The sequence below is a fragment of the Bos javanicus genome, chromosome 5 (assembly GCF_032452875.1).
Source record: "Bos javanicus breed banteng chromosome 5, ARS-OSU_banteng_1.0, whole genome shotgun sequence".
NCBI classification, from domain to species: Eukaryota; Metazoa; Chordata; class Mammalia; order Artiodactyla; family Bovidae; genus Bos; species Bos javanicus.
Window position 1 is genome coordinate 2,853,527 of NC_083872.1, and position 14,880 is coordinate 2,868,406.

A 14,880-nucleotide genomic window follows, 5' to 3' on the forward strand; every position below is an offset into this window, starting at 1 on the left:
TAATCGTGTGTCTGGGCCACTTGGTTTCTTTTGTTTTTGTGCTTTTGCAATTATATTTTATAAAATGGTCTTACAGCCCAGAAACTTGACTCTCACCATTCCCTTCCCTTCCCACCCAATAGAAATAATAGCTACTTTATTTATAGAAACTTAAAGGTTTAAAATATAATGTCGTATTTATTATTTCAGCCTAAGCAAAGTGAATGTCCCTTTTAAAGTTCATTCTAATTATAAAAGCCATTTAAAAGGAGTGCAGTTATCTTAAAATATACTTTTGATACATTCAAGATATTGAGTTAAAGTGACTGACCCCTTCCCAGCAGTCCTTTTTCTTTCAACTAGGAACATCAGCATATGCTTCTTTACAATATGCAAAGTGAAAATGTGAAGAGGTTTTGAACATCAGTTCAGGACACATTTTATTTTATTTTTATTTATTTATTTATTTACTTTACAATATTGTATTGGTTTTAAATACAGTTGGGCTATAGTTCACCAGGTTTGCCCGTACTCTATTTTTTTCTTTTTTTGTGGTAAAAAGGATATTTCTTTTGCTGTGCTCAGTGTTTAGTGGGAATGGGCAGGCTTGTGGGCACCAGTAAGAGGGCTCTTCAGAAACAGAGCAACCCCTTGTAGGAAGGATACCCCTGAGAGCATTGTTGCTGCCTCACCAACTGTGTACTTCACATGGGATTCTGTTCTCTCTTGGCCAGGGGGCTTGTAGAGATACTAAGGAACTGTAGTCCTTGGGTTGCCAGGGTTTTTGTATGGATTCAGTAGCATAGGTGGCGCTAGTGGTAAAGAACCTGCCTGCCAGTGCAGGAGACATAAGAAATGGGGGTTCAATCCCTAGGTTGGGAAGACGTCCTGGAGGAGGAAATGGAAACCCACTCTAGTATTCTTGCCTGGAGAATCCCTTGGACAGAGGGGCATGGCGGGCTACAGTCCATGGGGTCGCACAGAGTCGGATACGACTGAGGCGACTTAGCCCACATGCATACCAGTCAAGTTAGGTGGAATTAAAACAGTGACATGCTAGTAAAGTAATGCTCAAAATTCTCCAAGCCAGGCTTCAGCAATATGTGAACCATGAACTTCCTGATGTTCAAGCTGGTTTTAGAAAAGGCAGAGGAACCAGAGATCAAATTGCCAACATCCGCTGGATCATGGAAAAAGCAAGAGAGTTCCAGAAAAACATCTGTTTCTGCTTTATTGACTATGCTAAAGCCTTTGACTGTGTGGATCACAATCAACTGTGGAAAATTCTGAAAGAGATAGGAATACCAGACCACCTGATCTGCCTCTTGAGAAATTTGTATGCAGGTCAGGAAGCAAGAGTTAGAACTGGACATGGAACAATAGACTGGTTCCAAATAGGAAAAGGAGTTCTTCAAGGCTGTATATTGTCACCCTGCTTATTTAACTTATATGCAGAGTACATCATGAGAAACGCTGGACTGGAAGAAGCACAAGCTGGAATCAAGATTTCCGGGAGAAATATCAATAACCTCAGATATGCAGATGACACCACCCTTATGGCAGAAAGTGAAGAGGAACTCAAAAGCCTCTTGATGAAAGTGAAAGTGGAGAATGAAAAAGTTGGCTTAAAGCTCAGCATTCAGAAAACGAAGATCATGGCATCCAGTCCCACCACTTCATGGGAAATAGATGGGGAAACAGTGGAAACAGTGTCAGACTTTATTTTTCTGGGCTCCAAAATCACTACAGATGGTGACTGCAGCCATGAAATTAAAAGAGGCTTACTCCTTGGAAGGAAAGTTATGACCAACCTAGATAGCATATTGAAAAGCAGAGACATTACTTTGCCAATGAAGGTTCATCTAGTCAAGGCTATGTTTTTTCCAGTGGTCATGTATGGATGTGAGAGTTGGACTGTGAAGAAGGCTGAGTGCTGAAGAATTGATGCTTTTGAAGTGTGGTGTTGGAGAAGACTCCTGAGAGTCCCTTGGACTTCAAGGAGATCCAACCAGTCCATTCTGAAGGAGATCAGCCCTGGGATTTCTTTGGAAGGAATGATGCTAAAGCTGAAACTCCAGTACTTTGGCCACCTCATGCAAAGAGATGACTCATTGGAAAAGACTCTGATGCTGGGAGGGATTGGGGGCAGGAGGAGAAGGGGATAACAGAGGATGAGATGGCTGGATGGCATCACCGACTTGATGGACATGTGTTTGGGTGAACTCCAGGAGTTGGTGATGGACAGGGAGGCCTGGCGTGCTGCAGTTCATGGGGTCCCAAAGAGTCGGACACGACTGAGCAACTGATCTGATCTGATTTTATTTTAATGCTTTAAACCTGAGATGTATGTCATTCATGACCTTTATAATTAATCCTTCATTTTTAGCAAGGTTGGCTGAAACCTTTATTTTTGCTTTCTTTTTAGTCCAGTACTCATTTGAGAATGATAGGAGTATTTGTTGCCACTGCATCTTAATAATAGTAGCAATAAAAATGATGAAGAGGATGATGAATGTTATTGTTACCTATTTTCTATGTTCATACCTATTTTCTCTGAATGTAGACAATTTTCTATGTCCCCTGTATTTGGCTATGCACAATATTTTTCTGAAGTCCATACTGAACTCTTGATACGCACCATTATCATGTGAATATCAAATGAAACATTATTTCATTTAATCATTGCAACAATGCTCTAAGGAATTATTATTCCCATTTTCCAGATGAGACTGACAGGAAGGTGCAAGAAGTCACACATTCCCTCTATATAGCTTTAATTTTTATTCACTATGACTTTCTTAGCAGCAGCCAAGGGACCAAGGGCTCAAGATAGAATGAGAAGTGAGCGTAGAAGACAAAATGGACAGGGCCAGCCTTTGATAATGCAGGTTATTTTTCAGTCAGGTATTTTAAAGTCTAGGACTGTGTGCCCTGAAAGAAGTAAGAGTGTTTGTAAGTATAAGACAGAACAAGATATAGAATGTTGGTGGAGGAAGCCTCGACCATGGCTGTCTTTTAATTTTTAGTTAGAATAGGTAAATGATATTTCAAATGATGTAGTTAACTGAAAATTAATTACAGTGAATTAAATGGTAGGCCCACTCTGTATCAATGGTATGTGTAGTGCCACTGAAAGAAGAGGCTAGTGATTTGAAAAATCTTTTTTATTGTCTTTGAAAATAATTAAATGCACATTTCAAAGTTATACAACCACTAATGAAAAGAAGCTTTGTACTAACAGAGCAGGAAGGGACCTTAGAACTCATGTACTTTAAAAGCCTTTGTCCAATTAGGGTAAAAAGTGAAGCCCAAAGCAATGACCTTGACTTGCCTGGTACTAAAGACAGTTACTAGTCCAATTAGGTCTACTAAAAACCTGCTTAAATGAACCCGTATCATGATTAAGCATCAAAATTTTATTTTAAAGTGTGATCTTTTCTCTTTTGGTAAGTGTAATTTTCCCCTGGGAGATATTTTAACTGTATCATCATTTTTATGTATTAGTAATAGCATTTTTATATTGAAATATATTTTATTCCAAGAATTTTATCTTTATAAATGTAATTATACACTTATTTATTTCCAAAGTAACTGTAAAAGTTATTAAATCATTAAATTTGAAATACGTGCATTTAAAAATTCTAATTACTTATAATCCCCAATCCCAGAAACTAATGTTAATATTCTCTTATTTATCCTTTCAGTCTTTCTTCTAACATACAAATTATCATTTTTCTTTAGATTAGCATAGAGATATTATATTAATATATGTATAATACTCTGTCTTTAATAATACATTTCATCACATTAGATAAAGTATTTTACCATATCATTCAATATTAATCTATGATATAATTCTTAGTTGTTATTTATATCTTAAACAAACTCTTTACTGTTATTTTGTTTTAATTTATTTTTTTATTGAAGGATAATTGCTTTACAGAATTTTGTTGTTTTCTGTTGAACCTTAACATGAATCAGCCATAGTTATACATATATCCTCTCTCTTAGACGTTCTGATTTTTCACCTTAAAAAATGCAGCAATGAAAACTTCCATAGCAAAAACTTTGGAAATTTTTCTAGTTATTTGTGTTAATTTACCAGCCTACTTCACAATTTTCCATTTAATAACTAAAGTACAAATTTACTATGTTTAAAAATATTAGTCCCATTACATCACCATTACTATTTAGCTCTGTAAAAATTTTTTCCTAAAGATGGATGCCTTTAATCTTCCCAGTACTTAATTTTTTAACTTCTACCTCAAAGTTTTTAGTTTTTAGGCATTTGCTTTTGGCAAGGTAAAAAAAAAAGATTAAACATATCACCAAAATATAAAAAAATTATTTCAACATGATATATGCAACTTGTATAATTTCAGAACTTTTACATACAAATGAACTCTGTCATCATGCTATTTAAAATGAAAGAAGAATAAAAAATATAGTACAGTTAGACTAATTAGGTAATCATTTCTGCAGTGTTAGTGCCCTAGAAAGATGAAAGCACTTCCTTTTTTGGCTCATTCATCTTGTAGGAAGGCAGCTAGCAAAGTCCAGTTCTCTAATCCTGTATTCAATGCATACCATACCTAGAGAAAAACAAGCACAGCTTTCCTTCCCACATGATCAAATTCCAGTAAAAGATTTACTTCCGAGGCAGCAGTTAAAGAGATATGACTGTGAGGATATTCACACTTTCATAAACAATTTCCATGTTCTCCCTCCCTGTAATTCTAATATCAAGAATCTCACAGGACTTATTTGTACTATTCATAACTGTGGGTGCTGTGGGTTTTTCAGCTCATGCTTTACAAACAAACGAGCTTTTTTATCTGTTCCTAATGACTTTGGTTTATACAAAGAGATCTTAAACTGTCCCCAGAGCAATCATTTTGCTAAAGTGTTATTAGAACATCTTTACAAATTTAGCAATGAAAGGGGGTTCCGTTAACAATGGAAATCATTGGGAACCAAGGGCCTTTGGCAAGTTTAGTGCTCACCCATCTTGTTTTATTTTCAGTGATGAGTGTAAGTAATTTTATGACCCAGATATTGATTCTTTAACTGGTAGGTGGGTAAGGAAGATAAGAAGCTGATGGGTTGGGAAGAAACGCTAGAAAAATCAGAGCAGTATTTTCTGGCTAATCCACTCTGTCCTTGCTCTTCTAAGGAGGCTTATGAATCTTTAAACAAGTGTACCTCCCAGTATCTGCTGATAGAGCCATTTCTTTCCTTAAGTTTGAGGATTTGTAGCTGACATCCTTGTGCTCCTGCTCAGTTGTATCCGACTCTTTTGCAACCCCATTGACTGTAGCCTGCCAGGCTCCCCTCTCCGTGGGATTTTCCAGGCAATAATATTGATTGGAGTGTATTGCCATTTCCTCTTTCAGGGGATCTTCCCAACCCAGCAGTTGAACTCACAATGCATGTGTCTCCTGCATTGCAGGCAGATTCTTTACCCACTGAGCCATCAGGGAAACCCCATATAACTGAGACAAAGGGCTATTTTTCAATAGATCAGCAGGCTTTAGATTATATATGTAAATGGGGGTCTCATTTTCATCAACATCAAATTTGATGCATTTGCTATGCATAGGGAGACAGCTGCTCATGAGCCTGAAACTTGACCTGTGGGTTCTTGCAGAGCACGTCCAAATTGCATGATCTGTCTCTTGGTTTGAGGCTGCCGCTTCAAAAACAGAATTTGCCCCTATTTTGGACAGCTTTGCTTTCAAAGGCCTCCTTTGCCCAGGACAACTTTTGTTAGCTTCCTTCAGGATGATCTATCTTGTTGTTTCATCCAGCAGTTCCTTCCTGGTGCCCTTTCAAGATTCTTCTCCTTGCTCTGCGTATGACCATACTGCTACACAACATCTCTATATATGCACCCCCTGCCTATGTCTTTTCAGTCACTCAGAGGCTGTTTTAACAACTGTCACTTTGATTCTGGTGAACGGAAGCTTATTGTTGGAAAACCGTTCTTGCTGGTGTCGAATATTTCTCAAAGATGACTGATCAAACTGTGGATTAAAGAACGTAATGAAAAAGAGAGGGTAGAAGTGACAGCTTCAGCCAGTTCCGCATTAAGGGAATTATAGACTGGCTGCACTGGTATTACTTTGCTAGCCTACTCATTAGATCCAGGGTTTGGTGATTGTATCCCTTTAAGGGATATATTTTTTTCTGTTTAAAAATTTTTATTGTTCTTACTTTCTATAAGATAGTGTTTTATTGAACAAGAAATATCAACATTCAGTGACAATTACTGATTATTATTACTAACAGAAATCAATATATTTTATTTTCATCATCATTAGCCATCTCTAAGCTGCTAGAAATAGGAAAGATTTTCATGTATAAGTCATCCTGGTTTTCAGCTTACTTTATAGTTGTTATAGTGCAAAATATTCTCTCTCAGAAAAGTTTCCTCTCTTGCAAAATGAAGTTTATTATAATACAAATATCATGATATTATTGTATAGTCCAGATAAAATAAGATAGGTAACCTGGGATGCAGTATTGCATGAAAGTCTTATTTTCTATTTCTGATGCCCCTAAAGCCACTGTTTAGGACTTTGTACCAACCAGTCCATTTATTCATGTGGGTCTGCCTCTTACATTGTTCAACATCAGCCAGGAATAACTACTGAATTACAAAACTATGGACTGTTGCTAAGGACTATAGTACATGACACAAGTTATTTCTAAGGAACATAGTTTAATGTCTACTTTTTTCTTTTTCTTTCTTTCTTTTGCCTTTTTTATATTTCTGTATGCCTTTCTGCTTGATATTGGAGATTGGTTTCCTAAGCAGTAACAAACCTCATTCAGTGGTCTCTATCCTTGAACTTTTTGGTATATTAACTGCTTAAAAATTTATTTGAAAAAATAAGCTCTTACTATTAGGTCTAATATTAGATCTAATATATATCGATCCTTGAGTTGATGATTTAAGTAGACATTTTATTGTTAATTCTGGCAAATTTTATAGCAATCTCTTGGCCAAAATCATGACAGTAATACAGTATTATGCTCAATAGCCTGTAATATTTGGAGGCAAAGATTCATTTACTTTTCTAGCTGTTGATTTAACAAAAGACTAGATTTTTTAACTTTCTTATGGCAGTTAGTAAAGATGGAGGCATTTTTGTATCTACTGGGACTGATGCACTCTTCAAAATGTGATGGTAATGTTTCCTTAGTGTTCTCAGATGTGCTGTGTGCAAATGAAAAAAAGTTTTATACACACAGTTGTTACCAACTCTTGCTGCTCTGTTCATGGGATTCTCCAGGCAAGAATTCTGGAGTGGGTAACTATTCCCTTCTCTAGGAGATCTTACTGACCCAGGGATCAAACCCAGGTCTCTTGCAATGAAGGTGGATTCATTACCCACTGAGCCACCAGGGAAGCCCAAGCTGGGCATGAACAGAGCAGGGGGAATAAGGTTTCGCCACCTTTAGGAATACTATTCTGGGTACTTTCTTCAAGGGATTCCAGGGCTGAGAGAGGTATGAAACTCTTTACTGGCTTCTTCTGATATCTATACTTCTTTGTTTCTTCAAAAACAAAACAAATCAAACAAATAAAATGCTTGCCTTCAAATACTACAAAGAAAGAAAAGACTCAGTCAGCAAGACTAAAGTAACGTTTCTCCAAACAATTTAGTTATTGGTAGGAAGAGACAGAGTGATGTAGTTTTAGCCATTTCTAGGAACTGTGAATTTTGTATGATAGTACTAACAACTCTATACACTTGGTATCCTGATACACAATCTTTAATATCTTGATTGTAGCCTACTTAGCTGCTTAACAAAAAAACATGAAGATCACCTTTGTTGTTTTCAGTTACTAAATCATGTCTGACTCTTTGCTACCCCATCATCTGCAGCACATCAGGCTCCCCTGTCCTTCACCATCTCCCCGAGTTTATTCAAACTCATGTCTAGTGAGTGATTCAGTGCAAACATCTCATCCTCTGTTGTCCCCATCTCCTCCTTCCCTCAATCTTTCCCAGCATGTGGGTCTTTCCCAGTAAGTCAGGTGGCTAAAGAATTGGTGCTTCATCTTCAGCATCAGTCCTTCCAATGAATACTCAGGGTTGATTTCCTTTAAGATTGATTGCTTTGATCTCCTTGCTGTCCAAGGGACTCTTAAGAGTCTTCTCCAGCATCATAGTTTGAAAACATCCATTCTTTGGCCCTCAGCCTTCTGTATGGTTCAACTCTCACACCCGTACATGACCACTGGAAGAACCGTAGTTTTGACTGTACGGACCTTTCCCAGCAGAGTGATGACCATCTCATTTGTAGTCATGCAGGTGCCTCCTCCCGTTTTCTAAGCTCTCCTTTAACCAAAGCAGTGTTTGGGCTGTCAAGGTCCTAAATATTTAAAAGAGATTTTCATCTTGTTATACAGAGAAAACATTTCTTATTATTAGTCACATTCAAATTATAAATGAGAAATTTTAATAATAGATTACTAAATATTATACAAAGAGAAATGCATTTTTAACTTTTTACTGTATTGGAGTATTCTTTCAGAGATCTGAGTTTTTTAAAATGTGGGAAATATATAAAAACTTGAAAGAATAATATATAGTAAAAAAGTAATTGCCATGGCAATGTACCCATGAGAATTTATAGCTTATAAATAACCAAGATTAATTGAATTGACTAAGAATTTCCCTCCATAACATTTAGTTTGAAGTCAAAATCAAAATTTAGTTTATGTTTTATAGTCACTTTTATAAACATAGGAACAAGAGTTTTCTACATTCTCAAATTGTGCTACTTATGTTTTATTTATTATCTGTGTTAGTCATCTTCTAGCTTCCCAAATTCGGAGAGGTATTTGATAATAATAATTTTAGAAAAATAATGTCTCAGAGTTTAGGAGGTATTTGTTTCATCTTCATCCAGTACTTTCTCATCATTCTTGGGTCTAATAATTCTGAGAGCATAAGTATATTTATGTTGGTTGAAATATAAGATGCCTTGTTTGTATTTCTTTAAACACTTATGTCTGACTCCTATACAAAAAAAAGTTTTTTAAAAAACCCTTTATGTTCTGATTTTTGTCCATATAATTTCAAAAGTGGAAAAATTACATTCAAGACTATCATTAAATAAAATACATTCTTTTATTCATTCAGTTGTGAATAGTTTGAATATTGTTACTATATGGTATTATTGTCTTTCAGGTAAATCTAACTACCAAAACCATCTTTTAAAACACTGACTGTAGCAAGGCAGCATTTGTCTTTATTTTCAATATTATGAAGCTTTAATTAACAGAAAACCACATGGGTTGCTTCTTTAGAATACCACTAAATGTTAGAGACATCGTCTACTGCACAGGAGTGTCACTGCTGGATGAGGATGTCTGGGAATTCATATGGATGAAATTCCACTCTACCACGGCCATTTCCGAAAAGAAAATATTATTGGAAGCCTTAACTTGCAGTGATGACAGGAATTTATTAAATAGGTGGGTCAATTAAATGTTTAAATTTGTATAATGAGAGTATTCTCTGTTAATCAAATAGTACTGAACTTGTTTTTATTTCCTTAAATATGCTACTCTAAAATATATCATTCTAGAGCTAAAGAAAACTGAGATATTAATATGATGAAAGCTTGTTGATTTGAAAGGTTTGTTTCTAACTATTTTATGTTATTTATATGTATGTAAGATAATATTTCATTATAAAATTGAAGTATTTATTAAAAAGAATTTTTAAAGCAAATTTTCATCATTAAATCAGAATAATGATTTAACCACCTACAAGATTTTTTCAGACATTAATTAATACATCAATTAAAATGTTATGAGTTTGTTCTTCTTCCTTTTATAAACACAGAATTGTTCTATTGATAAATTTTTATTAGTAGAGTTTACATGGACTATTCTTTGAAGATTGTGATAACTTAAATCATATAATTCTGATAAGTAAAGAAAAGTTTGTTATTAAACTAAAAATTTCTCTGCAATTCTATCCTTAAAGGCTTCTAAATCTATCACTGAATTCTGAGGTGGTTCTGGATCAAGATGCAATTGATGTGATAATCCATGTAGCTCGAAATCCACATGGCCGAGACCTTGCCTGGAAGTTTTTTAGAGATAAATGGAAGATATTAAATACCAGGTAAAAATAAGAGTTCAATCATTCTTACTGGTGTGAGTAAATCAAAGGTGATATCTGAGAGATAAAGACCCAACTTTTTGTGGTAGAAGCAAGATCCAGATAATAGAATTAGATTTTGAAGTAGTCAGCCAAGATGGGCGTTGCCACTCCTGTGAAGCTCAGAATTAATTTAACAGTTCTATAACATTATTCATTTATTAAAGATTGATAACCATAATTATGTATGGAAATGTGCAGAGTGAAAAAGTTTAGCATTGCAGCTTTCCCGGAAAATCTATCAAACTGTCTTAGGTTGAAGAAATTGTATCATTAAAATCCGATATCCTGAGTGTGTTGTAGAAGAAATGATTTATGAATCATATGTAATGGTATTAGAACAAGAAATGGAGAAGGAAATGGCAACCCACTCCAGTATCCTTGCCTGGAGAATCCCATAGACAAAGGAACATAGTGGGCTACAGTCTGTGGGGTCGTAAGGGTCGGACACAACTTAGCGACTAAAATACTTCTACTAAAATTCACACTGGAGAAGGAAATAGCAACCCACTCCAGTGTCCTTGCCCGGAGAATTCCATGGACAGAGAAGCTTGGCAGGCTGCAGCCCATGGGGTCACAGAGAGTCAGACACGACTGAGTGACTAACACACACACACAGAACAAGGAAACTGTAATTGCTTCTATACAATTGTTTAAATATTTAAAAATATAAATATCATAAAACATCTGAAGTAAAGCCATGATATAGAGGAGGGATGTTTGAATCACTGCATAATTCTAGATGCAGTAGAATTCATTCCTGAGCCATCTTGCTTCATGTTGAGAATTCTTCAGACTCTGTTTTAGAAAATATTTCATTATATATTTAAATATATTATAATAAATGTTAATGTATTACTCTGATAATCTCTATGGTATTTAAAAATTAAATTTATTATAGAGCATGTAAATGCTACATGTTCTCAAACTTAAATGTTCCCAGACATTTAGCATACCCACTGTTCTATCTGTTAAAAGCTGGTATATAAATTTTATTTTTTAAAGGTACACTGTTATTGGTTGACCTTGTATAAAGAGTTCAGTTTGAACTTATTTTTAATAATAAAATATATTTCTATCTGTAGATATTTCATTGTTAGACAGCACTAACATTCCTAGATGGCACATTGTTTTCCTTTCTATTTCTTGTATTTTCAGCTCAGAAATTAGAATGATTTACACTTGCTTTGCTGTCATGCACATAGTATAAGGAATAGTCAGACACAGATGGAATTAATATATATGTACAAGCATTTGACTTTAAAGAGTATCAAATATCTACCAATGCAGAGTCTGTCTTTAGGGAGTGGTTTTGTAAATCAGAGTTCCATATAATGCCTATATAGATTATAGTCCCTACCTAAAATATTCGGTTCCTGATATGTCTGTTTTGTTTCACTGAAAGTACATCATCTCTAACCAAAAGGTAGAAAGAGAGATAACGTTAGAACCCCCTCAGTCTAATGACCTCTTTGTTTAATTAGCTGGACATCAATATTAGCTACAACTCTGAAGAGGGAGGAAGAGGCACTTGGGAACTCAACTTTCTGCTCAGTTTTTCCATAAACCTAAGACGGCTCTCAAACTAAAGTTAATTTTCAAAAAAGTAGAAAGGAGAAGTTTCAGCGTTTCTACAGATAGAGCTGTGTTTATCTTGACAAATAGAATTGTCTTCTTCATCTTCCACTCCCTTCTCCATCTTGGAACATCAAAGTTCATGAGGGAACAGTCCAAGGTTCTCCTTACTACTTGGCCTGCAGATTCTCCCTGGTTTTAGTTGCCAGCTACTCTCACAGTTTGAATCACTCCAAAATCTACACCTCTAGCTCAGATATTTCACCTAAGCATCGCTCTATGAAAGATGTTTTTTTGTTGAGATCCCCTACTGAGGTGTACCTGCAAAGCTAAACCATCATTTTCTACATCTTCATTCCTCAGTAAATAGATGGCCATCCACCAATTGTTCAAGCTGGGCACCTGGAAATCTACATATAGTTCTCCTTTTTCCTTGATATATGTAAAAAGTAACATTTAGACTTGAGGTCCTATCAGTTTGACAATTCCTAAATGTTTCTCGAATTCTTCCTCTCTTTCCTACTACCACTGCCTTAGTGAAGGTTCTTATCCCTTGTTAGTACTCTTAATGACCGTCTCCTATCTCTAATTACATATGCTGCCACATATATGCACACATGTATGCATGCGTGGACACACACACACCCACCACTTCCCTTTGTCCCAAGAATCTCTCTGAAAAGCAAAAATGACATTTTCTCCTGTAAAACCTTCAATACTCTGTGCCGTGTTGAAAATCTAAGCTCCTGTCTTACTGACCCTTCTACCTCTCATTCTGTTATCCTCAGTCTCACAGTTTATACCCTCAGTACCAAATGCCTGTAGTTGTTGGCACACACCGTGGTGTTTCACACCTCCTTGCCTTTGTGCATTGGTTCCCTACTCATTGGAAAAGACTCTGGTGCTGGGAGGGATTGGGGGCAGGAGGAGAAGGGGACGACAGAGGATGAGATGGCTGGATGGCATCGCTGATTCGATGGACGTGAGTCTCAGTGAACTCCAGGAGTTGGTGATGGACAGGGAGGCCTGGCGTGCTGCGATTCATGGGGTCGCAAAGAGTCGGACACGACTGAGCAACTGATCTGATCTCTGCCTAAAATTGCTTTCTTCCTTGATATTTGAAATTACTCCATATTCAATCCATCTGTCATCATCTCCTGGAAGCCTTTCCAGAGACCCCACAGCTAAAGGAACTCTGAACAGTATATAATTTTATTTTCATCTCGTTTAACCATAATAACTGGGAATGATCTGTTTACAATACTATATAGTACATAACCTTCAGGAAAGGACTGACTGTTTTTCTTTTCCACATGACTGCAAGTATAAGCAAAACACTCTTTGAAGAGGATTGTCCACTTTGCTGTACAGTTGGCCATTTTTGTAACCACATATTGATTACTAATGAATACTTATATTATTATTGAATGTCTATTTTATTTTATTTAGCCAGCTTTTCCCATGGATTCAATGTTAGAACTGAATCATTTCCCAATTCAATGTTAGAATTATAGCAATTTATGATGGTCGCATGGTTTAGCCTCCCTCTTTAGGCCAAGTAGTATTCCACTGTATATATGTGCATCTTTATCCATTTATCTGTCAATGGACATTTAGGTTGTTTCCATGTTTTGGCTCTTGTGCATACTGCTGCTATTGAAATAGGGGTACAGATATCGTTTTGAATTATAATTTTTTTCTGGATATATTACCAGGAATGGGATTGCTGGATCATATGGTAATTCTCTTTTTAGTTTGCTGAGGAACCTCCATACTATTTTCCATAGTAATTATAACAATTTACGTTCCCACAAACAGTGTAGGAGGATTCCCTTTTCTCCATACCTTCTCTGCATAGGTGCATGCTAAGTCACTTCAGTCGTGTCTAATTCTTTAACCCTATGGACCGTAACCTGCTGGACTCCTCTATCCATGGGATTCTCCAGGCAAGAATACTGGAGTGGGTTGCCATGCCCTTCTCTAGATCTTCCTGGCCCAGGGATTGAACCTGCATCTCTTATGTCTCCTACACTGGGGAGGTGAGGATATTTTTTTTACCATTGGTGCCACCTGGGAAGCTTTCCTGGTGGCTAAGATGGTAAAGAATCTGCCTGCAATGCAGGAGACACGGGTTTGATCTCTGGGTTGAGAAGATCCCTTGGTGGAGGAAATGGCTACCCACTCCAGAATTCTTTTTTTTTTTTTTTCTTCCAATTTTATTTTATTTTTAAACTTTACATAATTGTATTAGTTTTGCCAAATATCAAAATGAATCCGCCACAGGTATACATGTGTTCCCCATCCCGAACCCTCCTCCCTCCTCCCTCCCCAACCCATCCCTCTGGGCTGTCCCAGTGCACCAGCCCCAAGCATCCAGAATTCTTACCTAGAGAATTCCATGGACAGAGGAGCCTGGTGGGCTACCGTCTTTTGGGTCACAAAGAGTTGGTTGCAAATGAGCAACTAACACCCTCTCGAGCATTTGTTATTTGTAGACTTTTTAATGATGACCATACTGAGCAATGGAGAAGGAAATGGCAACCCACTCCAGTGTTCTTGCCTGGAGAATCCCAGGGACGGAGGAGCCTGTTGGGTGCCATCTGTGGGGTCGCACAGAGTCAGACACAACTGACGCGACTGAGCAGCAGCAGCAGCATACTGAGCAGTATAAGGTGGAGAAATGTCTATTATGATCTTCTGCACATTTTCCAGTTAGGTTTTTGTTTTTTATGTTGCTGAGTTGCTTGTGTATTTTAGAGGTTAAGCCCTTGTCTGTGATATCATTTGCCAATATAAGCACCTCCCACCCCTCATTTTAAAGATGAGAAAACTAAGGCTCCAGAAACTAAATTACTTAAGTTCCCACAGATAGGGACAGCATTAGAAAGCCTCTTGTAATGAAGGCTGGATTTTTGCTTTTAAAAACTCATTAATATCTTTAGTGTACTTTTAAAAAAATTCTCAACTTGTCTTTATGATAGTTCAGTATTAGTGTATAGAAATGCAACTGATTTTTGTTATTAATTTTGTATCCTTCTATTTTACTGAATTCACATGGTATAATAATTGTGTGTGTGTGTGTAGTTTTTAGGGTTTTCCATATAGTATATATGATATAGTATAATGTCATCTGCAAGCAGTG

The 14,880-nt window shown here is 36.5% G+C and overlaps 1 protein-coding gene across 1 annotated transcript in view; it reads left to right on the forward strand.

The window, feature by feature from the left end:
• Positions 1-14,880, forward strand: part of TRHDE (thyrotropin releasing hormone degrading enzyme) — a 447,855-nt gene that overhangs the window by 422,988 nt on the left and 9,987 nt on the right. The window contains exons 16-17 of the mRNA XM_061415530.1: positions 9,302-9,469; positions 9,987-10,127. Of these exons, the coding sequence (XP_061271514.1) occupies positions 9,302-9,469; positions 9,987-10,127 (309 nt within the window). The remainder of the gene's footprint in view (positions 1-9,301; positions 9,470-9,986; positions 10,128-14,880) is intronic.